Source organism: Brachyhypopomus gauderio, chromosome 17 (assembly GCF_052324685.1).
Source record: "Brachyhypopomus gauderio isolate BG-103 chromosome 17, BGAUD_0.2, whole genome shotgun sequence".
NCBI lineage: Eukaryota > Metazoa > Chordata > Actinopteri > Gymnotiformes > Hypopomidae > Brachyhypopomus > Brachyhypopomus gauderio.
The window spans coordinates 20,084,077-20,110,625 of record NC_135227.1 but is presented as its reverse complement, the minus strand read 5'-3'; the positions used below and the strand labels follow the sequence as shown (position 1 = coordinate 20,110,625).

The window sequence follows — 26,549 nt, the reverse complement described above, 5'->3', positions numbered from 1 at the left end:
TGCTTGGATAAGCTGGCAGTGCTCTGAAATTTTTAAAAGAGACTAGGGTTTGTTGTTTGTGTGCCAGATATTGGATGTATTTGTTGAATTTTCGGAGTGTGTGTACATTTGTGCTTTTCACACAAATGTTGGGTTTTTCACTGTGGTGCGTGTGTGTGTGTGTGTGTGTGTGTGAGAGAGAGAGAGACAGAGAGAGAGAGAGAAAAGTCAAAAAATGTGCTTCTGGCAATGGGTAACAGAAGAGGCCATGTGATATTGAACCCTTCATCCATGTGACTGAGGAAGAGTCTTGGTGAGATGAAGATCACGACTGCAGCTGCTTGTTTCCTCCAGCTCTCGTCTCCCGTGACACATCTGCTCATCCGTTCCTCCCCGTCTCATCCCGTCATGCTGCTACGGCACAGCGGTGAGTTTCCTGGACCTTTAATGTGGTGATGCGCCTGGCAGGCGGATATGCAGCTTTCAGCTTCTTTGACATGAATTGGATGGACTTTGTTTGAATCAGTTCATTCTTCTTTCAAAGTCTTTCGTGCTGTGATGTGCTAATGGGATTAAGTGGAGAACCACTGGAGAACGTCGTTATCAGCGCTGGTGTTAATCCTGTCAAGCACGTAACGTTGTTGTTGTGTATAAATATCAGATCATCTCTGCTAGTTTATAAGTGCAGTTCCACTGCCAAGTATGTTTGTGTCTATGGGACATATGTGACATCAGTGCATATTTCCAGCATATTAATCGCAGTCATATTGGTGTCTACACACACACACACATGCATGCACACAGTATCCAACCACAAGTGGTTACCTATTAGGGGTGTGACGATACACTCAGGTCACGAGACGAGACACGATATTGGGTTCACGAGAACGAGACATGATTTTAAGAACACTAAAATGACTGGACAACAGACTTTTATTTAACATGCATTTTGAAATGTTTTATTATAACTCTTATAATGCATTATATAAGCATGAACTTTTAATAAACGTCTTCCTCTACAAATTGAAATTAAAATTTCATAAAAGTTAAAATAAATGAAATTAAATATTTCTCCTTTTTTCAAGCGCAAACCATGTTACAGTGAGTCCCCGATTAACGACGGGGTTAGAGACTGGAAAGTCCGTCGTAACGCAGTTTTTGTCGTTAAGCGCGACCCTAGATTTCTAGAACGTAAAATGGACACAAATTAAGTATTATATCGCGATCTATCACCAGTGTTTGCGCCAGAGCGAACTAGTAACTCATTGAATCATATATGTGGATCAGAGGTAAATAAACTAGATTTTTTTTTTCGGCGTGAGAAATCGGATGTGTGGCGTGAGAGCGTGTGAAGACAGTCAAATGCGTGTGTTGGCAACCCTGTCACTGTATTATGTGCAAAACAAAAAGTTCTTCTCTGTCAATACAGAGTGCAAATAGTGCAAACAGAGCCTGACCAAGTATGTCACTGAATTTGCTGCAACTACACTGCCATGTTCATTATTAAGAATATTAACATCCCCACACTGCTCCTGATATCCTTTACTGTCTCAACTTGCCAAAGCGCCGTTCTGTCCCTGCTACCTCTGTTCAAGTGAGATGTGTTGATTTGAGTACTGAGCTGTGGTGCTGCTGTAAATGTCTCTGTATCCTGCTCGTATTAGTCGCGGTGTACGGCATTATTTTCATACAATGTGTGCATATGGTCCGCGTGGCGGGGGCATCATTACCTGTATTTTCCTACGTCATTTTGGGTGCTTGCTGGATGACAAATCAGACCCCCCAGAAAGTCGCGATGTTGCGATTTGCAACTTCAAGCAAACCCCGCGAATTCAGGGCGGTGTTGCAACTTCAGCCAATCACCGCAACATTCCCGCAAATTTGACCAATCACTGATGTCGTCTTGATGTGACGTCGACAAACTCCCGCCTTACCTCCGTATATACGTTCAAGAGGAGCAGACTGAAAGCAGCATGAGCGACGAAAATAACGGCAAAAAGATCGGGAAAAGCAGTATCCCGGTACCCTACATGAAAGCGGGGATAAACTGTCCAGATCAGACCCGCGAATTGATTATCTATGGCCCCCTGGATGATATTTAATTACCATTAGAACCGGCCCGCAGGCCACAGCCGCCCGATGGTGTTTTGCACGCACAAACACTACATTCCCCACAATGCAACGGTAGCCCGCGAAGTCACTGCAGCGTACGCAAGCGGCGAGGGTCTGAGATAAAGTTTATAAGTTTAAACTTTAAACTGAGATAAAGTTTAAAGTCAGAGATAAAGTTTATTTATCTCTGATCCATATCTATGAGTTACTAGTTCGCTCTGGCGCCAACCACTGGCGATCGATCTCGATAGAATACTTAATTTGTGTCCATTTTACAAGCCGCCCGGTAACAACTTACGTTCGCTAACCCCGCACCTCCCGTCCGTCAACAATTAATGTTCGCCACCCCCTCCAGGTTCAAATCTCATTTCAAGCGATCTTGAAAAGTTGGCAACCCTGAATAAATAGGTAAATAGATAATTAAAATGGACTACTAAATAGCAAAAACACACCGCAATTTCCATCGCAATTTTTTTGAAAAACACCCACAACATCAAACATTTTAGCCCGCAACAATCACAAAAAAGGCCCGCGAAATCCTGGTGGGACTGACAAATCACGCGAGACAGATTTTTAACGCGACGACAAATCTCGCTGAGTCACGTCACACCCCTATTACCTGTCCATTACCTTCTCAGACGAGTATTCTCCTATGAGAAGAGGTTTTAGCAGGAATCCTCACGCACAATTTTTACAAGATGAAATTCTTAGGTCTTGCTTCCAGTCCAGATTATACTCAAATTACGTAATGAACAGTAAACCCCAGTATGGTGTAACTGTGGTCTAATTCTATTGATGTAAACTTCTCTTCTGTTCAGAAGGAAGTGACAGATAATCCCAGTCTGATAATCCCACTGCAGACTCCTCCTTCACTGGGTGAATCTGAGTTCAGGTGAGTAATAATCCTGCCTTCAACACTGCTGTGAAACACACACTAAAGGTGCTGGCCAGGGCTTCATTTGAGCCAGAACAGTATCCGGGAACTCTTTCATTTTGAAGGGTGCGTTCCGGGAACTGTCTGTCTCGATCCGGTAACTTTCAAGCCTACGAATTATAAATTATGAAGAAATCTGTCCGCGTTGAACCAATTAATTCTATAAAACACATTTTTAAACACAAGATCCACATTCAGGTTTCCTAAATCACATAAGAGCTCTCCCTTTTAGCGATGCCTTTAGAGCTCCCCTATAGAGCTAGTTATACTTTCACACCTCGCGCAGCCCCCCCCCCCCCTCTTTCACCCCCCCCACCACCCCCCCGTCAACAATTCACACTCGCCACCCCCTTGCTGCCCACATGTGTATGCTGGAGTCTTGTGTGTGCAGTTGAAACGGATAATGAACATTTGGGGGTAGATTTGATTAATTGTTTATTACATTAGTCTAATATTAGTTACATTAGATTAGATTTTATTACTCATAAATATCGATATGCTTTCATGGTGTGTGTGTGTGTGTGTGCGCGTGTGTTTGTGGGTGTGTGTGTGCGCGTGTGTGGGTTTGTGTGGGTGTGTGTGTGTGTGTGCGCGCGTATGTATTTGTGGATGTGCGCGTGTGTATGTGCGTGTGTGTGTGTGTGTGTTTGCGTGTGTGTATATTTATGTGTGTGTATGTGTGTGTGTGTGTGTGTGTGTGTGTGTGTGTGTGTGTGTGTGTGTGACTTTTGTAAGTCGCTCTGGATAAGAGCGTCTGCTAAATGCTGTAAATGTGTGTGTGTGTGTATGTGTGTATGTATGTGTGTGTGTGGCAGGATGCAGACCATTCAGACTGTAGAGCTGCAGGTCCCCAGGCTGCGTGAGACCTTCCACTCTTCTCCCTTCAGAGAGCGTGACAGAGAGAGGAGGAAGAGCAGCCTGACGGCCCTCATCTGTAAACAACAACAACAGTGTAAACAACTGCAGCTGGAGCCCCGTGATGTCTCACCGGTTCGCACTCAGCACGCACGCCTCACCCGCTCGTCCAGCAGCCCCACGTGTGAGGAGTTGGGGCGTGTTGGGCGAGGGAGGGAGGTGCAGAGACAGCGTGGGAGTGTGGAGGGTGAGCGGAGGGGGGAGAGGGAGCGGCCGCACACAGAGCCGTCGCGCCCCCACGGCTTCATCGCTAAAGGGGTTCGCCTGCTCAGGACCATGGGGAACCAGGAGGCCCAGCAGAAGAGGGTGGCCCCCACATCCAGGCTGCAGACCCCCCCGTGTGGTTCCAGTTCCGCCCGGGGGAAGCATGAGAGCTCCAGGAAGACAAAGAAGTCCCAGAGCAGAGCTACCAGTATGTCAGAGAAGAAGGGCTCTGTCCTCTCTAACGTCCAGAAGGAGATTTCTCGGACGTCGGGTGAGGTTGTGGGTGAGGTTGCGGGTGAGGATGTGGGTGAGGTTGCGGGTGAGGATGCGGGTGAGGATGCGGGTGAGGATGCGGGTGAGGTTGTGGGTGAGGTTGTGGGTGAGGTTGTGGGTGAGGTTGTGGGTGAGGACGCGGGTGAGGTTGTGGGTGAGGACGCGGGTGAGGTTGTGGGTGAGGTTGTGGGTGAGGTTGTGGGTGAGGTTGTGGGTGAGGACGCGGGTGAGGACGCGGGTGAGGTTGTGGGTGAGGTTGTGGGTGAGGACGCGGGTGAGGTTGTGGGTGAGGACGCGGGTGAGGTTGTGGGTGAGGTTGTGGGTGAGGTTGTGGGTGAGGTTGTGGGTGAGATTGTGGGTGAGGATGCGGGTGAGGATGCGGGCGAGGTTGCGGGCGAGGTTGTGGGTGAGGTTGCGGGTGAGGTTGCGGGTGAGGTTGCGGGTGAGGTTGTGGGTGAGGTTGTGGGTGAGGTTGTGGGTGAGGTTGTGGGCGAGGTTGCGGGTGAGGTTGTGGGTGAGGTTGTGGGTGAGGTTGTGGGTGAGGATGCGGGTGAGGTTGTGGGTGAGGTTGTGGGTGAGGATGCGGGTGAGGCAGACGTGTGGAGGACCGACACTGGGTCAGGGTCCCACACGCATCTCAGCAGCTTCCACTCAGCCTCAGACGTCCACGACCTGTTGGAGGACCTCCAGGGAACTGTAGTGGAGCAGCAGGGGTGGAGAACACCACAGAGAGATGAGCAGGACCAAGCTCATCTTCTCGGGTTTCCGGCCCGGTCCATGAGCCGTCCGGACACAGACAACGGACCAAGGCCTCTGGTTGGTTGGACTGGTGGAGCTGTTGTCAGTCATGCTGAGAACGCAGAAACACCACAGAGGTCTGCGCCCTCCTGCCATGAGTCTGGAAGTGAAGGAAATGAAACCATATATACATTATTGGAGAACACAGCAGAAAGACCAGCTGGACATCAGAACCCAGCGGTCATTAACACTATGAGTGGCTACAGCATACAAGATGATATGGCACCTATTTCCAAAACGTCCAGTTGTGTTAGCATCCAAGACACCACGGCAACCAGCAAGTCCCACAAGAGTGCTGAGAAGCAGGAGAGAACTTCTCCTTTGTCTCCTACTCAGGAGTGTCTCCTTGGCAACAGTAACCTGACCCTAGAGGCGGGCTTGAACAACCTTGAGGTCAACTCGGAGTCAAAGGTTTGTCCGTTGGTTTTTGTGCCACAGAAAAGTGTGAGCAGTGTTGATCTGGTTCATGGCGATGATGATGTTGATTTCAAGGAGGAAGGTTTAAACACTCAGTGGCGGAGGAAGAGCAGCAACTCGTCACTCAACCAATGGCTGTCCGAGAGTTTACTGGGCCAAGGGTCGCGACCTCACAGGTCCTGGAGCACTACTGCAGGGGTCAAACCCTACCCTACAATCCACGCTTCCTACGTGAAGACCACAACTCGCCAGCTCTCTTCTCCTCCACCCTCCACCTGCACCACCCCTGCCTTAAGTCCCTCATACCCCCGCAGATGGAGCCAAGAGTTAGGCTCAGGTCAAGGGTTAGGTCAAGGGTCACTCGGAGCCGAGAAGTGGAAATCACAAAGACAGCGCTCCTGTAGCATCGCTGGGCCTCTAGGTTTCCATGGCAACTGGGGCAGACCAATCGGGGCGGGGAAGCCTGAGTTCCCGGACGGAGCATCCCGACCCCTCGAACCCTGGAGGGCATCCAGCTGTTGCCAAGCAACCGCCGAAGCCCCGCTTCAGGATGTGTTCACAGGTGAGCAAGTAGGGACGGTCACCATCAGTGCAGGGGTCACCATCAGTGCAGGGGTCACCATCAGTACAGGGGTCACCATCAGTGTAGGGGTCACCATCAGTGCAGGGGTCACCATCAGTGTAGGGGTCACCATCAGTGTAGGGGTCACCATCAGTATAGGGGTCACCATCAGTGTAGGGGTCACCATCAGTGCAGGGGTCACCATCAGTGTAGGGGTCACCATCAGTGTAGGGGTCACCATCAGTGTAGGGGTCACCATCAGTGCAGGGGTCACCATCAGTGTAGGGGTCACCATCAGTGCAGGGGTCACCATCAGTGCAGGGGTCACCAGCAAAAACAACACTGTCCAAACACAACACTGGCAACAATGTGGAGACACTGTCTGAAAAACTACAGCACTACAGTGAAGTACAGCACTACAGTGAAGTACAGCACTACGGTGAAGTACAGCACTGCGGTGAAGTACAGCACTACGGTGAAGTACAGAACTACGGTGAAGTACAGCACTGCGGTGAAGTACAGCACTACGGTGAAGTACAGCACTACAGTGAAGTACAGCACTACGGTGAAGTACAGCACTGCGGTGAAGTACAGCACTACGGTGAAGTACAGCACTGCGGTGAAGTACAGCACTACGGTGAAGTACAGCACTACGGTGAAGTACAGCACTACAGTGAAGTACAGCACTACGGTGAAGTACAGCACTACAGTGAAGTACAGCACTACAGTGAAGTACAGCACTACGGTGAAGTACAGCACTACAGTGAAGTACAGCACTACAGTGAAGTACAGCACTACAGTGAAGTAAATTCATGGTTCTACCCACACAGAGGCTTTACAACCCTCTAACATTTATACAGTTAATGTTAGTTAACATGATAACACTTACTGAACTCTGCTCCACCATCTAGGGGGCTACTCTACCATCTAGGGGGCTGCTCCACCACCTAGGGGGCTGCTCCACCATCTAGGGGGCTACTCTACCATCTAGGGGGCTGCTCCACCACCTAGGGGGTTGCTCCACCATCTAGCGGGCTGCTCCACCATCTAGGGGGCTGCTCTACCACCTAGGGGGCTGCTCCACCATCTAGGGGGCTACTCTACCATCTAGGGGGCTGCTCCACCACCTAGGGGGCTGCTCCACCATCTAGCGGGCTGCTCCACCATCTAGGGGGCTGCTCCACCACCTAGGGGCTGCTCTACCACCAAGGGGGCTGCTCCACCACCTAGGGGGCTGCTCCACCACCTAGGGGGCTGCTCCACCACCTAGCGGGCTGCTCCACCATCTAGGGGGCTGCTCCACCACCTAGGGGGCTGCTCCACCATCTAGGGGGCTGCTCCACCACCTAGCGGACTGCTCCACCATCTAGGGGGCTGCTCCACCATCTAGGGGGCTGCTCCACCATCTAGGGGGCTGCTCCACCACCTAGGGGGCTGCTCCACCACCTAGGGGGCTGCTCCACCATCTAGGGGGCTGCTCTACCACCTAGGGGGCTGCTCCACCATCTAGCGGGCTGCTCCACCATCTAGGGGGCTGCTCCACCACGTAGGGGGCTGCTCCACCATCTAGCGGGCTGCTCCACCATCTAGGGGGCTGCTCCACCACCTAGCGGGCTGCTCCACCATCTAGGGGGCTGCTCCACCACCTAGCGGGCTGCTCCACCATCTAGGGGGCTGCTCCACCACCTAGGGGGCTGCTCCACCACCTAGGGGGCTGCTCCACCACCTAGGGGGCTGCTCTACCACCTAGCGGGCTGCTCCACCACCTAGCGGGCTGCTCCACCATCTAGGGAGCTACTTTGATCTGGGAACTTCCAGCCCATACTCGGTACAGATGACTCTGTATATTAGCAGATTCTTGGTTAGGGTCTTACATGTAGACTCTGCCTGCTGGCATGTTGTACCCCACTATTATGTGCTGGATCATCTCAGGGGCATCTGAGGTCCTGCCTGGTGTGGTGGATACAGCATCTACTGATCTGGTGTTCAGAGCTTGTTACTGGGCTGTTATGTGTAGTGCCTCTGTAGGCAGGTGGTCTAGAGAGTGGTGTAGACTTGCATTTAGATTCTGACTAGCAACACTGCTGCTTCACTCCAATGGTGATAATCTGAGGTCTAATGGTCCCTGGCTACTTTCAAATATTTATAATCTGTAGATTATCTGCCTTCATATGTAGTTAATCTTAGATTGATCACTCCCAGGAGTAGTGAGGATTTTCCGATTCTAAATCTCTCTCTATTTCAGGTCAATCTCTGGTAGAGAGGTACTTCATGCTTATTGGTGATGGTGAGGAGGACTGTGGTGAAGATGCTGAGAAGTTCTATTCGCGGATTATGGCTCTTGGAATTCTACAGCCCTTCAATAATGGCTGCAGGGAACCAGCTACAGAAAGTGATCATCTTAGCAGGCCCACATTCAGGGTGAGATATCCTGGGTTCCTCTCTATGTTCTAATGCATTCCAGGTGAGTCACTACACTGTACGGTAAGAGTACGGTAAGAGATGTGTGTATATATATATATATATATATATATATATATATATATATATATATATATATATATATATATATATATATATATATATATATGGCAGCTTGAGTGCAGACTATTTAATCGTATTTTATTTTAACTTATTTTATTTTGAAGGCAGATTATTTTATCATCACCAGTGTTTGTAAATGAAATGTCAGGTTTATGTTAATCAATTTCGTTTACATGTTATGAGGGAAATGTGTGAGTTGCCAGCAAGCTATCTGAAACATGGAATCAGAGCATGTGCAAAGGTTAATGATGCACATTGGTAAAGTCAATTAGGTAAAAGACTCAGGTGAAACACATGTGAGTGTTCAAGTAATCAATGAAGCAGACCAATCAAATGCTACATCCTTGGCAAAAGATTTGAGAAACACTGATTAAGGTGTAAAGCACACAGATCAACAATGCAGAGGAGAAAGGAGACACCTGAGAACATCAGGAAAAAGGTGGTGAAGCCCATCAGTCTGGGGAACTCTACAAGAACATCTCCAAAAGACTCCAGCTCCATCCATCCACTGTAGGACAGATCATTTACAAATGGAGGAAACTCAGCATCACCACAACTCTGCCTGGAATTGAACAACCATCAAAATGGCAGAAAAAAGTGCCAGAAAAATAATAATTCAAGTTAAGGCCACACATCACCTCCAGGAAGTTCCTATAATCTGGGATAAACGTACATGGGTCTACAATCATACAAAAAAAATTTGTAGACATAGCGTTCATGGGAGAGGTGCTATAAAGAAGCCTCTGCTCTCAAGAAGGAACAAGGTTCCACATTTAAACTTGGACTTAGACCAACCAGAAGCTTTTTGGAAGTCCATTCTCTCTGGACAGATGAATCCAAATTTTTATCTCTTGGCCACAATCACAGGTGCCATGTTTGGAGAAAAGTCAACACTGCATGGTGTTCCCAACAGTGAAGCATGTTGGTGGAAATGTGATGGTCTGGGTCTGCTTCTCTGTCCCCAGACCTGTTAGGAATGGCACCTGATCTTCCCTCTAACCAGCCTCACCTGTCGCTCATAACCACGCCCCTTCTCAGCTATTCATATACACCCTCTACCCACTTCCTAGCTGCGAAGTATTGCCGACTCATGCTGCAAACCGAGCGTTCCTACCGCCTGTCTGATCTCCCGTGTTCTGACCCTTGCTTACTCCCCAGACCTCGTCTCCCGCCGGTACCTCCTGGATTCTGCTCTCCCGTTATGACCCTGGACCGACCCGACTATCCCAAGAAAACACTATTGCTACAGATCCTGATACTAATTGTGTGTCGGTCGGGTTCTGTGCACGTGATCTATATAAATAAAAGCGGTACACTTCCGTATTTGGATCCCTCTCTGGTCAATTCATAACAACCACTCCAGATTATCCAGGAAGCATCCTTTCGCAGGTCCATCAACCAATTCTTTAAAGGAGTCTCCCGCCATCAGTCAGGGAATTAAATCTGGGATGGAAATGGATTATGCAGCAAGACAATGACCTGCAAGATGTCCCTCTAACCTCTCAACTAGTTCTGCAAAGAGGAGTGGGCAAAAATCCCAGTAAACAGATGTGAGGCACTAGTTTGTGGTTACAGAAGACGTTTGGTTGAAGGTGCCACAAGCTACTAACAAAGAGTTTACATACGTTTGCACTTGGTAGAGTTTCAGTTTTTTGAGAGAGTAATTACATTTGTTGAATAAATAATTAAAATGTATATTGTTTTGTGTGTCCCTAATTTGGAAGCTTTACAAACTAAGTGTACTGAGGGGTTTTGAAGAAGATGCCCTTTGACCTGTGTGCATTTCATAGTTATCGGTCACATCGGTGGTTTCCTCACACACAGGTCTGGTTTTCAGGAGAGACGTCTCCTTCTGAGCCAGACTGTGAGATCATCTTCAGCAAAAAATAGAAGATGGAGTTCAAAATGATCCATACAGTCCTGCTCACCAATATTGGCAGCCATGAAGTTTAAGTACATAATGTGGAATATCTGGGGGGGGAAAGAAATCAAGTTGAACAGCTGTTTTCTATAGAGAACTTGTGTTTGATACAAAAGAGCAAATGATAAACAACATTTAAAACAACAAAAACAGGAGAGAAACAATAGAATAAACTAAAGCTTGCTGTGGCACTGGTATTGGCACCCTTTACAGCATGGAAACACATTTTGACTCACCTGTGCTAAATCACAAATGAGAATCACCTGTGATAAATTGTCAGAGCCCACGTGACATTAATTGCCCAAGGTGTTTTCAGTGTTTTAAAAAGCCACGTGTTATTCCCTGTTATTCACAATGGTGAAGACAAAGGAGCTGTTTGAAGACATCAGAAGTGCTATTATTAGCAAACAAACAATCTCCAAAGACCTTGTTATCCTTGTTTCAACAGTGCGTGATGTTAGTACGAAGTTTGCCAAGCACACAAGAACAGTCTAGAATCTACCTGGATGTGGAGGAAAGAGGATAACTGATGAGAGATGTCGTCAAAGGTTGGTGTGAAGGGTGGAAAAAACACCATGTCAAACATCCAGAGACCTGGAGGCCAACCTGGAACAGTCTGGGGTCAGAGTTTCAACACGAACCACACGACATACACTAAACCAAGCTGAGCTTCATGGGCGTAGGCCAAAATGACACCGTCGCTGAAGAAGGCTTAAAGAGGAACTACTCAACTTTACCAAAGAGGTCCAACCACAGTCCTTCTGGGGAAATGTGAACGAATGAAACAAAAACAGAACTTTTTGGTAATGCACACCAACAGAGGACACAATGAAGCGTATAAGGAAAAGGACACCCTACCTACAGTTAAACATGGTGGAGGAACCATAATGCTGTGGGGCTCGTTTTCTGCGTCTGGTACTGGGGGCCTCATTCATATCACAGGAATCATGAAATCGGAGAATTATAAATACGTGCTTTTAAAGCAAACTGTCCTACACAGTGTAAGAAAACTTGGTTTGAGTCGAAGATCATGGGACGTCCAGCAAGACAAAGACCCCCAAAGCACACACCCAAAAGCACACAGGAATGGTTATATAATATGCAAGAAATGAAGGGGTGTCAATAATTGTGAGCAGGACTGCATGTGCTTTAGAGAATGTCCGGGCCAAACAATATATGCAAATTAGCGCAGACCTAGTGATCCAATTTAGCCAATGCTAGCTGAACCCAGACAGGATACGTTAACCGTGTGCAAGGTAAACGTTTAGTGTTAACTGTGTTAACGTTGTTTGAAGTGTTCCTTGGTGCGGCGTGCTGCCTGGCTGGGTGTGTGAGCCCAGGTGTTCAGGCGGGGTGTTAATGAAGAAGGTGATTCTGCTGCTGAAGAAAGCTGCTAAATTTAAAGCTGCTTTCTCACATTATGGAACACGTCTTCAAACACCTCGGGAAGTTCAGTCAGCCTGAGAAGAAGAGAGGAAGAAGCTGTACTGTGTTTCTGAAAATACTCAATAGAGACAGAGATGGAGAAACAGAGAGAGAGAGAGAGAAAGAGACAGCTAGACTGACTGAAAAAGACAGACCGAAATAGACAAACAAGAGAAACAGAGAGACAGACTGAGATAGACACAGAGAGAGATAGATAGAGAAACAGACAAGAGGAACAGAGACAGACACTGAAACAGACAGAGAGAGCGAGAAACAAACCAATAAATCAAAAGAAGAGAATAATCCAAAAAATCATGATGGTGATGATGATTGAGTGGGAGTGTGTAACAGGTACCAGGTGCTATTTGTGTAAATACACTCGTGTGTGTGTGTGTGTGTGTGTGTGTGTGTGTGTGTGTGTGTGTGTGTGTGTGTGTGTTGTTATTGCCTGTAAAACCCATTAATAGCAAGTGCTGATGAGTCACATGATTAACAGCACAATGTGTGTGTGTGTGTTTGTGTTCTTGTATTTCACTACCCTGACCAATGCAACAGAACTGAAGTCTCTATTCAGGCAGCAGAGAATCTGTCCATTGTCTTTACACTGTGATTTTTTCCCTCAGAAAAATGTTTCTTGGCCTGTGTGTTGGTCTGGTGTGACCTGGTTCTGTGCTGAATTGCTGTCCTGTGTGAATGTTTTATGACAGAGCGTTCCTGCTACATCAGGCTAACAGTGGGGTTGGCTGTTTCAAGTTCACACACTGAGATGTCTACAGATTGGTTCCAGTAGAATAAAACAAGTTTTTTAATCAAAATGTCAACTCTAGGCAATATTGTGACGGTGGATTTTAAGGGTGTTGTAACTTCAACCCTGAGATTAATCTGGAACCTCAGTACTAGTCCGTATCCTTCACTCGGAGTCCACATTACAGCTGTAGCTGTGTTTGGAATACAGTACTGACATGTCTTTGATTTTAATGTGCAGCACATCTGTTCAGAAATTATTTTTGTGCATTTGGTCTGTTTCACATCCCCTCAGCTCTGGTTGATGATGCAGACTTGTGACATTTGTAAATTAAAATGTTTTTGCCAGCAGAGGGCACCGTTTCCTGTGTCTAGAAACAATGAAAAGAGATTGTCTTGATTCCGTCCACTTTTAGACCTGGAAAATGTCACTTTCTGCAAACGTTCTTGTGTTGTCTATATCTTACCCCCCCCCCCCTCTGTCTTTCAGAAGGAGCAGTTGTATACTTGGGCACTGGGTCACAATGAGGGAAGAACACTAAGGAGATTACAAACCCTCTGGCCCCCTGTCTCCAGTACTGCAAAGGTGTGTGTGTGTGTGTGTGTGTGTGGGTGTGTGTGTGTGTGTGTGTGTGTGTGTGTGTGTGTGTGTGTGTGTTGTGAATTGAATCCAGGCTCTGTCACTCAGCCACTAGGCCCTCTGGAGCTCCATACTGGAGTGTCTGGAGCTGGGGTCAGAGGTCAGGGCTAGCAGCATGGCAGCTGTGATGGGTTCAGTCCTTGGTCAAGGTGTGTGTGTGTGTGTGTGTGTGTGTGTGTGGTACAGGCCTTGCTCAAGGGCCCACCAGTGCCTTGGCTTCTCTTCTTTAATTTCTTTAAATGTGGTGGTGGACTAGATTTATTCTTCCTTCACATGTAGTTACATTTGTATCATACACATATAACATGTGTGTGTGTGTGTTTGTGTGTAGAGACATGTTTCTTGTACAGCTATTGCTGCTTGGGTTATTCATCTGTCTGGGTGCTCTACCCTCTAACACCACCCTCTAACATCACCCTAACAGGTGAGTTAGACAGGACAGCTCCAGAAGTCTCCAACTGTATGATGTGTCATGGAGGATCAGTGTTCTGTAGCCCAGAGTGAGACTGTATCTCTGATTTGGAATCTGTGTTCTTGACCAGATGTTTGAAGCTGAGGGTTTGGGAAATGTGAATTCAGGTTAACAGGACGTGGGTCTTTGGTTGATTTAAGCCTGGTGGGTGTAGCTCTCTGGACAGGAGAGGTGACAGCTTCACACAGTTCACTTTCCCTTTGTCAGTTTTGTTCATGGCACGTCCCATTGTAAGCCTGCATTTGGCCCAGAAACAGCCCTAGTTTGCAGCAGCAGGTCCAGTGCTACCACAGAGGGTCTTCTGACTGCCTCCACAATGTCAGACTGAAGTTCCATGTTGTCTGGAGAAGATTATTAGCCAAATTCCCACCATGCTAACAAAACACTTACATGTGTGTTTACTATTCATTATTGTTAAATTATTAGTAACTGTTAGTGTAGAGCATTAATGGTGAGTTTGATGTAGTTATGCAAATTTTGCATATGTAATGGTAATTATTGTAATGGGAGTGATAATTATTCTAGAACTTCTAGAATATTAAGAGCAGCATTTAGATCCCCACCCTGTGAAGGTACCTTTGTTTTTCATTTCTTCTGGTATACGTTTTCTTTGAAGGGGCCCCGTTGCTGGGCAGATTTGTTTTACTGTAGCTTAGTGTGTATTGTGTGAATGCTTCTTCGTTTGATTGCTCTCGTTTCCAGTGGTTGGTTTGTGTGTCTGGATTTGAAGGAGGGAGCACTTCCTCTATTTACTTCCTCGGACTCCGTCTTCTGTGGCACCGGGGCTGAGGCAGCAGGAGGCGGAGGCTGTGCACGCAAACGTTTATTCTCCATAATAAAGATGAACGGAAAAACACCATGGCAGAGCAAACACAACAGAAAATCCAAAACTAATGAAATAAGGCAAACAGTGATAGCAAAGGGACTCTCCCACGTAGCGAGGCGCGGTAGCAGCCTGAATGAGCAGCGCTGGACAGCGCCACCTGTGGGAACATAAGAGGGCTGAACCAGATTAGTGACAGGTGTCAATATTCAGGTGATTGGGAATGTGGGAGTGTCCTTGGATTTGAGGGTGTGCGCTGCGAAGTGGTAGGCGTGTTGTTTTGTGAACGAGAGCGCGAGTGTTTTGTGCACACCCTCTGGTGGCGTCCGGGCCGACCCACCGTGACATCTTCAACCTTAAACTGATTCTACAACTCCAACTGATTCTACAACTTAACTCCAGATGACTCTAGAACTCGGCTATGGCTGAATCTTGAACTCTTGAAGTGCCAACAGTCGTCTTATGTAACTCGTAGCTCATGCAGGGGGCTTAAGCATTAGATCGTGAGCTAGATATTTTGTGCTAGATGAGGGAATACACAGATACACTTCTGTGTATTTCTCAGTGAGTTTCTCTATCTAAGCACTGTGACAGAAAACCCCTCCTTCTGGCCAATGAGAGTGTGTATATCTCCAGGTTTCTGTCTTACCCTCCATTTCCAGGTTTCTGTCTCACCCTCCATCTCCAGGAGTCTGTCTCACCCTCCATCTCCAGGTTTCTGTCTCACCCTCCATTTCCAGGAGTCTGTCTCACCCTCAATCTCCATGTTTCTGTATATCCTCCCTCTCACCACTTGTGAGGCTCTATGAAACAACATCACAGCAGAGAGCTGGACCACAACACACTACAGCTGGACGATTAATCGATATTATCTATTAATTCAAATTTACAGTTAAGGACAATGTGTTTTTATGAAAATCGATTTTCTGAGTTTTAATTAACCCTAACCCTCACTTGTAAGGTGTTTGAAACCGATAGAGGGAGAGAGCGAAGAGTGCTATTGTTCAGTTGCGCTGTCAATAAAGTTTCCCTCCGCGGGATATTTTGGATTAAGCAGTTTCTGCCTCGGTTACCGAACCCGCTTCAATGGATTAAACTTTCGCGAGTGACCGTAGCGCGCAGCTCCGCACACCTTGCGCGAACGGCGGAACGTCCGAAACGATATGTGGTAGTATAAAGAAACACCCCTCAAAAACAGGGGAAGGAACATTTACATGAAAATTAATGTTGCATTGTGTTTCAGGTTTGAAAAGTGCTGGAATTTAGGCTAAAGTGAGGGCAGCCCTGTTCTTAATCAGAATGCAGACAGCGTGACTGTCAGTACGCAACATGCAGCAATTGTTAAATTTATTAAAAAGGGCACCAAATTATTTATATCTATTTATTTTTTGAGGGTGTGTTTATTTATTTATTTTAAGTTTGAGGGTGCATTGTGTCAGTGCTTATGTTGGAGAAAGCCTTCTAAAAGTTACTGAATGTTCTCACTTGTTTACAATTGTTTTTTGCTTGTTTCTGGTTGCACTTTAACCCCAAAGGGGAAATTTAAGTGAAAAATAAATTTAAACTTTTTTAACCATTCCTTTATCATAGTAGTTTTTTAGTAGAGGAAAATAAATCTATTAAAATCGAAAATCGGATTGAAAAAAAATTAATTGAAGATTTTTTTGGGGGGGCCATATCGCCCAGCTCTACAACACACACACACACAATCACACACACTCACACACACTCACAAACCCACACACCCACACACACACTCACACTCACAAACCCACACACACACCACACACTCACAAACACACACACACACACACTCACACTCTCAAACCCACACACACACTCACACTCACAAACCCACCCACACACACACACACACCACACACACACATACTCACACACACTCACACACACTCACAAATCCACAATCACACTCACAAACCCACACACACACACCACACACACACACACTCACAGACACACACACCACACACACTCACACTCACAAACCCACACACACACACACCACACACACACACTCACAAACCCACACACACACACTCACACTCACAAACCCACACACACACACACCACACACACACACTCACACTCACAAACCCACACACACACCACACACACACACTCACAAACCCACACACACACACACACAACACACACACACACACACCACACACACACACACACACACACTACACACACACACACACACACACACACACACACACACACACACACACACCATCTCAAAAATGCAGCAGCCCGTCTTCCAGGAGCCTTCAGAGTCACAACAACAACTTCTGGCGTCTAGACTTTCTGGACTACTGTGACCTAAACTTGTGGACTGTGTGTGGTGTGTGTGTGTGTGAGAGAGAGAGAGAGAGAGAGAGAGAGAGAGAGAGAGAGAGAGAGAGAGAGAGAGAGAGAGGAGAGAGAGAGAGAGTATGTGTGACTGCTTATGTGATCTCTGAGTGTGTGTATGTATGTGTGTGTGTGTGTGTGTGTGTGTGTGTGTGAGATCTCTGAGTGTGTGTGTGTGTGTGTGTGTGTGTGTGAGATCTCTGAGTGTGTGTGTGTGTGTGTGTATGATCTCTGAGTGTGTGTGTGTGTGTGTGTGTATGATCTCTGAGTGTGTGTGTGTTTGTATGTATGTGTGTGTGTGTGTGTGAGATCTCTGAGTGTGTGTGTGTGTGTGTATGATCTCTGAGTGTGTATGTGTGTGTGTGTGAGATCTCTGAGTGTGTGTGTGTGTGTGTGTGTGTGTATGATCTCTGAGTGTGTGTGTGTGTGTGTGTGTGTGTGTGTGTGTGTGTGTATGATCTCTCTGAGTGTGTGTGTGTATTTAGTTTTACATGCCGATCACAGTTATGCTTTTCCTCTTCCTCTCCCCATTGTCCTGGACGCTTGGGCTAATTTACCCCATAATCCAACTTGTTTTTATTGCGGGACACCACATGCATGCCTGGCCTGTGTTATTGGAAACCTTCTCTCACACTCACACACACACACACACACACACACACACACACACACACACACACACACACACACACAGTGAATCCCTGAACTGCATATGAAAATTATGAATTTTATTGACTTTTCTAACTTCAATCTTAAAAGCTCAGGGGAAGAGAATCATTGTTCTTTATAGATTATTTAAAGCAAAAGAGTTTGTTAAGAAATACCCTCAAAGACATTTTGTTCCTAAATTTCACTATTTGTGAGGATATTTAGAACATTGTAAGGACACTATTTACACTGAGGTGTAAAAATACACTCCCACATGGCAGACCCCCCTACAGGTCACATGATCCATTCCTCCTCTGACATTAGTTCTTTTTTCAAGTTTATTCCTGAGGTTTTCCATCCTCGTTTCGTTTGTCCTCACAGAGCGGATCTGCTGTGAAACCTGCGACCGTTTCGGATGAGAAATCAGTCAAGCAGCTTGAACAGACGATTGAGGAATTGCGGGAGAAGATATGGCGTCTGGAGAAGGAGAACGGAGCCTCAAACTTCTCTGAGGAGAAAGCTGTAGAGCAGACGCCAGGAATGGGCCCACAGATACACTGGAACATCAGTGGACGGAAGGTCCTTCATGAGACCAAATCAGTCCAGACCTCTCCATCCGATGAAGCTTCTCTACTTTTGTCCAACCAATCTCGAACTGTTGGTTTGACTGACAGCTCCACCTCACCAATAGCACAGCCTCATATTTGTAACTGCCAAAAACGACAACGGGAGGCTTCGGTACAAGCTCCTCTTCCTCCTCTTCCTTCTCTGACTCCTCCTTTTCCTTCTCTGACTCCTCCTCTTCCTGATCTGACTGACTCAAGCGATTGCTCAGCCCTAACCCCACCTCCTCCTCCACCTCTTCCACCAGCACCATCACCACCTGCTCCTCCCCCACTCCCTTCTCTTTCAACTCTGGGCTTGGGTCTACTCCCTCCTCCACCAGCCCCGCCCCTTCCAGGCTGCGGTCCAACACAGGCCCCGCCCCTTCCAGGCTATGGTCCTCCACTGGCCCCACCCCTTCCAGGCTGCAGTCCTCCACAGGCCCCGCCCCTTCCAGGCTGCAGTCCTCCACAGGCCCCGCCCCTTCCAGGCTGCGGTCCAACACAGGCCCCGCCCCTTCCAGGCTGCGGTCCCCCAAAGGCCCCGCCCCTTCCAGGCTGCAGTCCCCCACAGGCCCCGCCCCTTCCAGGCTGTGGTCCCCCAAAGGCCCCGCCCCTTCCAGGCTGCAGTCCCCCACAGGCTCCGCCCCTTCCAGGCTGCAGTCCCCCACAGGCTCCGCCCCCTCCTGGCTGTGGGCCCCCACCTCCAGGGCCTGGAGGTCTCACTCCGCCCTCTCTGGGCCTGGCTCAGGGCACCGCAACTTTGAAGGCACTCACTGAACCTCCACGACCCATCAAGCCTTTGTACTGGACCAGAATACAGCTGCATGCCAAAAAGTAATCATTTGGCTCATTGACTGCAAATGGCGCGTGCGTTTACGTGTGTGTGTGTGTGTGTGTGTGTGTGTGTGTGTGTGTGTGTGTGTGTGTGTGTGTGTGTGTGAGTGTGTGTAAATTTGAAATTTTCTGTGTCTATCATTCATAAATATATGTTGTACATGAGATATATGGGTGGTTTGTGTTGTGTGTGATAAAGTTAACTAAACTTTTATTCTCTATCCCTCTCTCTCTCTCTCTCTCTTTCTCTCTCTTCTTCTCCCTCTTTCCTTCTCTCCCTCTCTCACTTCTTCTTACCTTCTCTCTCTCTCCCTCTATCTCTCTCCTTCTCTCCCTCTCTCTCTCTCTCTCTCTCTCTCTCTCTCTCTCTCTCTCTCTCCCTCTCTCTCTCCCCCAGGGACCCACACACTCCTATTGTGTGGGAGAAACTGAAGGAACCATCTGTGGACTTTGAGGAGTTTGTGGAGCTGTTTGCCAAAATCACCATGAAAGAAAAGAAGAAGCCCATCTCAGACACAATCACCAAATCACAGGGCAAACCGGTGAGATTAAAAGCAAAGCCAATGAGATTAATAACTGAACTGAAAAAGTAGTAGACAAGTAATTTATACTGATGTGACGTAGAAGAAAAAGCAGAATAAAATTATAGGTAATAAAATGGAATTAAAGATAATGATAATAGAATTATAGATATGGAAATATAATTACGAGCAAATTTAGGCCTGGTTTTTGCAGACTTATTCAGGCTAGTCAGTGACTACTTTAAATCGTCAGTGGGAATTTTCTCTTAAAGACTTCTGGGAAGGCAGCAGTTTAAGATTCTTATTGGTACACTCACTCACCACTTCATTAGACACACCTACCTCCTCCTTACACGTGTACAGTCAGAGGCTCAGGTCGTGACCTCATGACCTGGTGTATCTTAACTCTTACCACCAGAAAGGCTGACGCAATCCAGCAAAACTACTGCATGTGATATACTGGTACGGGTTCATCTCCCAGTACCAAGCCAGTGTCACTGCTGTGTTGATAATGGTCCACTACCGAAATAACACCCAGTCAACTGTAGACCTATGGTTAAAAACCAACTGTTGACAAATGTCAGTAGTTAACGAACTGCATGGCAGGATACAGTTGCCCAAATCTATTAAATACACCTGGGTACAATGCGTAACTATGGCTCAAACCTATTAGCTACACCTGGCTACAGTGTACCAGCAGTGACACACACAAGGGTTATTTTTCTCATCTCTCCGCTGGTGGATGGACTAGCTTGTCAAAGCCTTGGACTGGGATGGGACTGGGATGGGACTGGGATGGGACTGGGATGAGACTGGGATGGGACTGGGATGAGACTGGGATGGGACTGGGATGGGACTGGGACTGGGATGGGACTGGGATGGGACTGGGATGGGACTGGGATGAGACTGGGATGGGACTGGGATGGGACTGGGATGAGACTGGGATGGGACTGGGATGAGACTGGGATGGGACTGGGATGGGACTGGGATGAGACTGGGATGAGACTGGGATGGGACTGGGATGGGACTGGGATGAGACTGGGATGGGACTGGGATGGGACTGGGATGGGACTGGGATGAAACTGGGATGGGACTGGGATGAGACTGGGATGGGACTGGGATGAAACTGGGATGGGACTGGGATGAGACTGGGATGGGACTGGGATGGGACTGGGATGAGACTGGGATGGGACTGGGATGAGACTGGGATGGGACTGGGATGGGACTGGGATGAGACTGGGATGGGACTGGGATGGGACTGGGATGGGACTGGGATGGGACTAGGATGGGACTGGGATGGGACTAGGATGGGACTGGGATGGGACACACGGCGTGACACACTGGTTCACTCTGTGGGCCTTACTGAGGGAGGACGGGGGGGCATGAAGGTTCATGGAGTCTCAGAAGAGAGTGTTGAAATAAAAGTGTGTTTGAAATGAACTGAGGAAAAGTATAATCATTGCATACACGCTTCATTAGATAAACAAGCTAGTTAAAGTAAGGACATAATAAAATCAATGTTTAGATTACACACTGTTCACAGTGTGTCATTGATATGGACATCTATTTCATATTTATTTTAACCAAGAGCCAGTATTTCTAACGAGTTGTGGGTGTTTCTGATATCTGTTTCTCTCTCTCTCTATGCCTCTCATTCTCACTTTATCTCTCTCTCTCTCTCTCTCTCTCTCTCTCTCTCTCTCTCTCTCTCCATCTCTTTGGGTCTGTGTTAAGTTAAAGAACCACAAACCTCAAAGCACTGACTTTACCCAAAGTCTCCAGCCAGCCTGGTATGGTTATGTGTGTTATCCCACACTTTTATGTCTGTATGTGTATGTGTGTGTGTGTGTGTGTGTGTGTGTGTGTGTGTGTGTGTGTGTGTGTGTGTGTGTGTGTGTGTGTGCGCATATGTTTGTATGTGTGTGTGTGTGTGCATATGTTTGTGTGTGTGTGTGTATGTATGTATGTATGTGTGTGTGTGTGTGTGTGTGTGTATGTATGTATGTATGTGTGTGTGTGTGTGTGTGTGTGTGTGTGTGTGTGTGTGTGTGTGTGTGTGTGCATATGTTTGTATGTGTGAGTGTGTGTGTGTGGGTGTGTGTTAGTGTGCACGTATGTGTGTGTGTGTGTGTGTGTGTGTGTGTGTGTGTGTGTGTGTGTGTGTGTGTGTGTGTGTGTGTGTGTGTGTGCATATGTTTGTATGTGTGAGTGTGTGTGTGTGTGTATGTATGTATGTGTGTGTGTGTGTGTGTGTGTGTGTGTGTGTGTGTGTATGTATGTGTGTGTGTGTGTGTGTGTGTGTGTGTGTGTGTGTATGTGTATGTGTGTGTGTGTGTGTGTGTGTGTGTGTGTGTGTGCATATGTTTGTATGTGTGAGTGTGTGTGTGTGGGTGTGTGTTAGTGTGCATGTATGGGTGTGTGTTGCCAGATTGTAGTATGGTTTCTTGCTTCAGGTCTTTGGAGCCGCTGTGTCAGCTGGTACCAGTGTTTGGACTCTTGGCGATCCACTACGAACACGTTCATAACATGTTCATAACTAGTTCAAAGCACATTCATAACACGTTCATAACATGCCACTTCAGCCAGACATGCTAGATAAATGATCCGATGCTTTATGTACAATTTGAGCTGTTATGGTCACTCGTTCTAGAGGAGGTTGTATTATCCCATCCAAGTTTTCCATGTGATAAATACAATGGTCAAATATTATTTCTTATGGGCTTATTAGTGTCTGTGAGAACAACAAGGAAATCAGTCTGAAAAAATTACTGCTGCTCCATTAAAGAGGGGTTTTATTCTTCCCATGAAATAACACACACACACACACACACACACACATTGTGATTTGTAGAGCATGTCAGCAGTCTGCAGATCTAAAATCAGGATAATCTTTCTGGACAGATATATCATTTTCATAATTATTGTGGTGCATATGGCTGGCCTTGTCACAGTGAAGTTAGACTTTTATGTCAACGTTTTTATGTCTGAGAGAGAAGACTGGAGTTTGGGCTCCATGTGAGAGCAGGTCTCTCCAGAGCCATACGGGAGACACATGCAGAGCTTTATTAGAGGAAACCCAACATGCCATTAAATGTCACAAGCCTGTCAAGATGGAATATTATATTTATATAGTGTTTATGTAGCCCACTGAGACTCAAGTTAGAATGTATTCCGCTTGTGCTTTTGACTCTCTCCCTCTCTCTCCTTCTCCCTCTCTCTCTCCCTCTCCTCTCTCTCTCCCTCTCTCCTTCTCTATCCCTCTTTCTCCCTCTTTCCTTCTCTCTCCCTCTCTCTCCTTCTCTCTCCCTCCCTCTCCTTCTCTCTCCCTTTCTCTCCCTCTCCTTCTCTCTCTCTCTCTCTTTCCCTTTCTTTGTCTGTCTCTGTCTTTATCAGTTCAGTTCACTAAGCCTTCACTGGCACGACTACAGTTACGTGTGGGTCAGCAGAAGCAGGTCTGCAGAGGGCAGAGTTTGATGTCTGAGTGACGTTGAGTGAGACCAGGTGCTGAGAGACTTCTAAATTGTGGCTAATTTGTTGATGCAGATGTAGAATAATGTTAGGCTGAAGCAGCAGCCCTGACGCTGTGTTGCCAGTCCTAACCACACTTATTGTGTACATGGATTTAATAACGTCATGTGCTTTAAACCCATACCACTTTCAAAACCTTTGTAAAATAGACCATTGTGCCATACTGCTCTGTGAGCTGTTGTTAGTTAGAGAGTTTAGAGTGTAAATATGACCTTATGTGTGGTTTGTTTGGATATGTACGCTCCCTGACTTTGTGCTCCTTAAGGACATCTATGAGTCTATTATACAGTACACAGATGCCTCATTGCTTACTGGGGTTGAATTTATCTCCATGTCTAGAAATGTGTATTATTATCTATCTCTGATTCTCTCTTACCTTGTGTGTCCCTGTGTCTCTCTGTCTCTGCCTCTTTCTGAAGCGTCCTCTGTCTCCTTGTTTCTCAGGTGATGAAGTTGTTGAGTAATAAACGCTCTCAGGCTGTGGGCATCTTCATGTCCAGTCTGCATCTGGATATGAAAGACATTCAACATGGTAAGAATAATGTTGGACACACACACACACACACACAGAACAACTTACAAAGTGCTTTGCATCTGTTTACAGAATTCATCCACACACACACACACACACACACACACACACACACACACACGCTTGCCTCACTCACCAATTTTCATTACACACCACAGTATCAGTTTCATCATGTGATCTTTCTGCTTGGGTCATGTGAGATGTTACAGCCAATCAGGGCCGAATATTCCACTTCTGTGTATACACGATGTGAATGACTACATGAGAGCTGCATTGCTCTGACTGCTGTTGAACTGCGTGGTCTTGTCTCAGGGCTTCATCCACATGTTCCCTCACTACTTGACATGGTGTGCAGGATGTTATTTTCAGCTTGGTGTCAACTAAAAGAGAAACCTCTCCTTTTAACCTGTAATGAGTTTTGCATGAGCAGAACATTTGGCATGGACAAAATGGAGTTTGCGTGTCCTTTCCTATCTGTCCAGGTTCTCAGTTGACTACCAGGAAAAAAGTAAAAAACCTATGCAGGAAACTGTACCTGAAACAGTAATGTTATGTTGTGGTGATGACTCTGTGCTCTACACAGACCTGCTCCATGCTGCTTTGAAACTGCTCTCAGTGGAACATCTCATAATGCCAATCAGCAATTCTCTGCTTTCTCTCCATGACCCTCTGAGGAGCTGATGTAGCATGGGATTATGGGATTTGTATTGTTTCTAGCTGTGATCTGCATGAGATTCTTGAACAATAAAAATATGGATGTGTCAGGTTTTGGAGCTGTTTATCTGCTTAATTTTTAAAGACCATAGATATTTTAAAGAAGTCAGACAGGAAACGTTTAAATCCTTCAATAGTGCTATATTCTTAGCTTTTGTATACAATAAACATTTTTAAATCACCTAAAACACACCTTCACAAATAACTGCAAAATCATTAAAAGACATTGTGATATACATTTAAAATCTTAGCTGCCAATCAATTTAGAAAACTAAATGTAACTATTACCAACATCACCAACATCACCAATATCACCAACAAAGAGCCAAAACAGGAGCTGCAACATCACCAACATCATGACTTCATCTATATTACCTACATCACCAACGTTACCTACATCACCAACATCACGACTTCATCTATATTACCTACATCACCAACGTTACCTACATCACCAACATCACGACTTCATCTATATTACCTACATCACCAACGTTACCTACATCACCAACATCACGACTTCATCTATATTACCTACATCACCAACATTACCTACATCACCAACATCACCAACGTTACCTACATCACCAACATCACGACTTCATCTATATTACCTACATCACCAACATCACGACTTCATCTATATTACCTACATCACCAACGTTACCTACATCACCAACATCACGACTTCATCTATATTACCTACATCACCAACGTTACCTACATCACCAACATCACGACTTCATCTATATTACCTACATCACCAACATTACCTACATCACCAACATCACCAACGTTACCTACATCACCAACATCACGACTTCATCTATATTACCTACATCACCAACATCACGACTTCATCTATATTACCTACATCACCAACATCACCAACATCATGACTTCATCTAAATTACCTACATCACCAACGTTACCTACATCACCAACATCACGACTTCATCTATATTACCTACATCACCAACATCACCAACGTTACCTACATCACCAACATCACCAACATCATGACTTCATCTAAATTACCTACATCACCAACGTTACCTACATCACCAACATCACGACTTCATCTATATTACCTACATCACCTACATCACCAACATTACCTACATTACCTATATCACCAACATCACGACTTCACCTATATTACCTACATCACCAATGTTACCTACATCACCTACATCACGACTTCACCAATGTTACCTACATCACCAACATTACCTACATTACCTACATCACCAACGTTACCTACATCACCAACATCACGACTTCATCTATATTACCTACATCACCTACATCACCAACATTACCTACATTACCTACATCACCAACATCACGACTTCACCTATATTACCTACATCACCAATGTTACCTACATCACCTACATCACGACTTCACCAATGTTACCTACATCACCAACGTTACCTACATTACCTACATCACCAACATTATCTACATTACTAACATCACCAATGTTACCTACATCACCAACATCACGACTTTACTTATATTACCTACATCACCAACGTTACCTACATCACCTCCATCACCTTTCAGCTACACACTATTCAGCGTCTGCTTCTAACAATTCTAACAATTCAATAATCAATATGGGTCATAACTTTTTTTACATCTTTCTAAGTGCTGTGAAATATAATTAACTCTGACATGAAAATCAAAGTAAATGTACAGTAACACTGTTTGCACTTGTCCTTAGATTACACCAAACACCAAAGACTTGTGGTTTTGTGGTCTCGCATGCCACTGGCTAAGTGTGCACTATAATCAGAAATGCCAAGCCACAGCAGATGTAATGAACACTCCAGGAGCCCGTATACCAATCCACAGCACAGCACTGAGCCCGCTGAAGGGACTACAGCCTGTTGTGCCCCGTGTTAATGAGGTCTCGTTCTGCACTCTTTCTAGGACTCTGGTTTCCAAAATAAGTGTGCAGTAAAGAGTTATAGCGCATTTGCTGCTGTACAGCGGACCGTGTGATCTTTCATGAGAATGTCA

The 26,549-nt window shown here is 46.3% G+C and overlaps 1 protein-coding gene across 1 annotated transcript in view; it reads left to right on the top strand.

The window, feature by feature from the left end:
• Positions 1–169: 169 nt before the first annotated feature.
• The window catches only part of fmn2a (formin 2a), a 56,774-nt gene continuing 30,394 nt past the window's right edge, over positions 170–26,549 (top strand). The window contains exons 1-9 of the mRNA XM_076977873.1: positions 170–406; positions 524–611; positions 2,910–2,983; positions 3,841–6,194; positions 8,440–8,615; positions 13,319–13,414; positions 18,169–19,226; positions 19,624–19,768; positions 23,720–23,807. Of these exons, the coding sequence (XP_076833988.1) occupies positions 546–611; positions 2,910–2,983; positions 3,841–6,194; positions 8,440–8,615; positions 13,319–13,414; positions 18,169–19,226; positions 19,624–19,768; positions 23,720–23,807 (4,057 nt within the window). The 5' untranslated portion in view covers positions 170–406; positions 524–545. The remainder of the gene's footprint in view (positions 407–523; positions 612–2,909; positions 2,984–3,840; positions 6,195–8,439; positions 8,616–13,318; positions 13,415–18,168; positions 19,227–19,623; positions 19,769–23,719; positions 23,808–26,549) is intronic.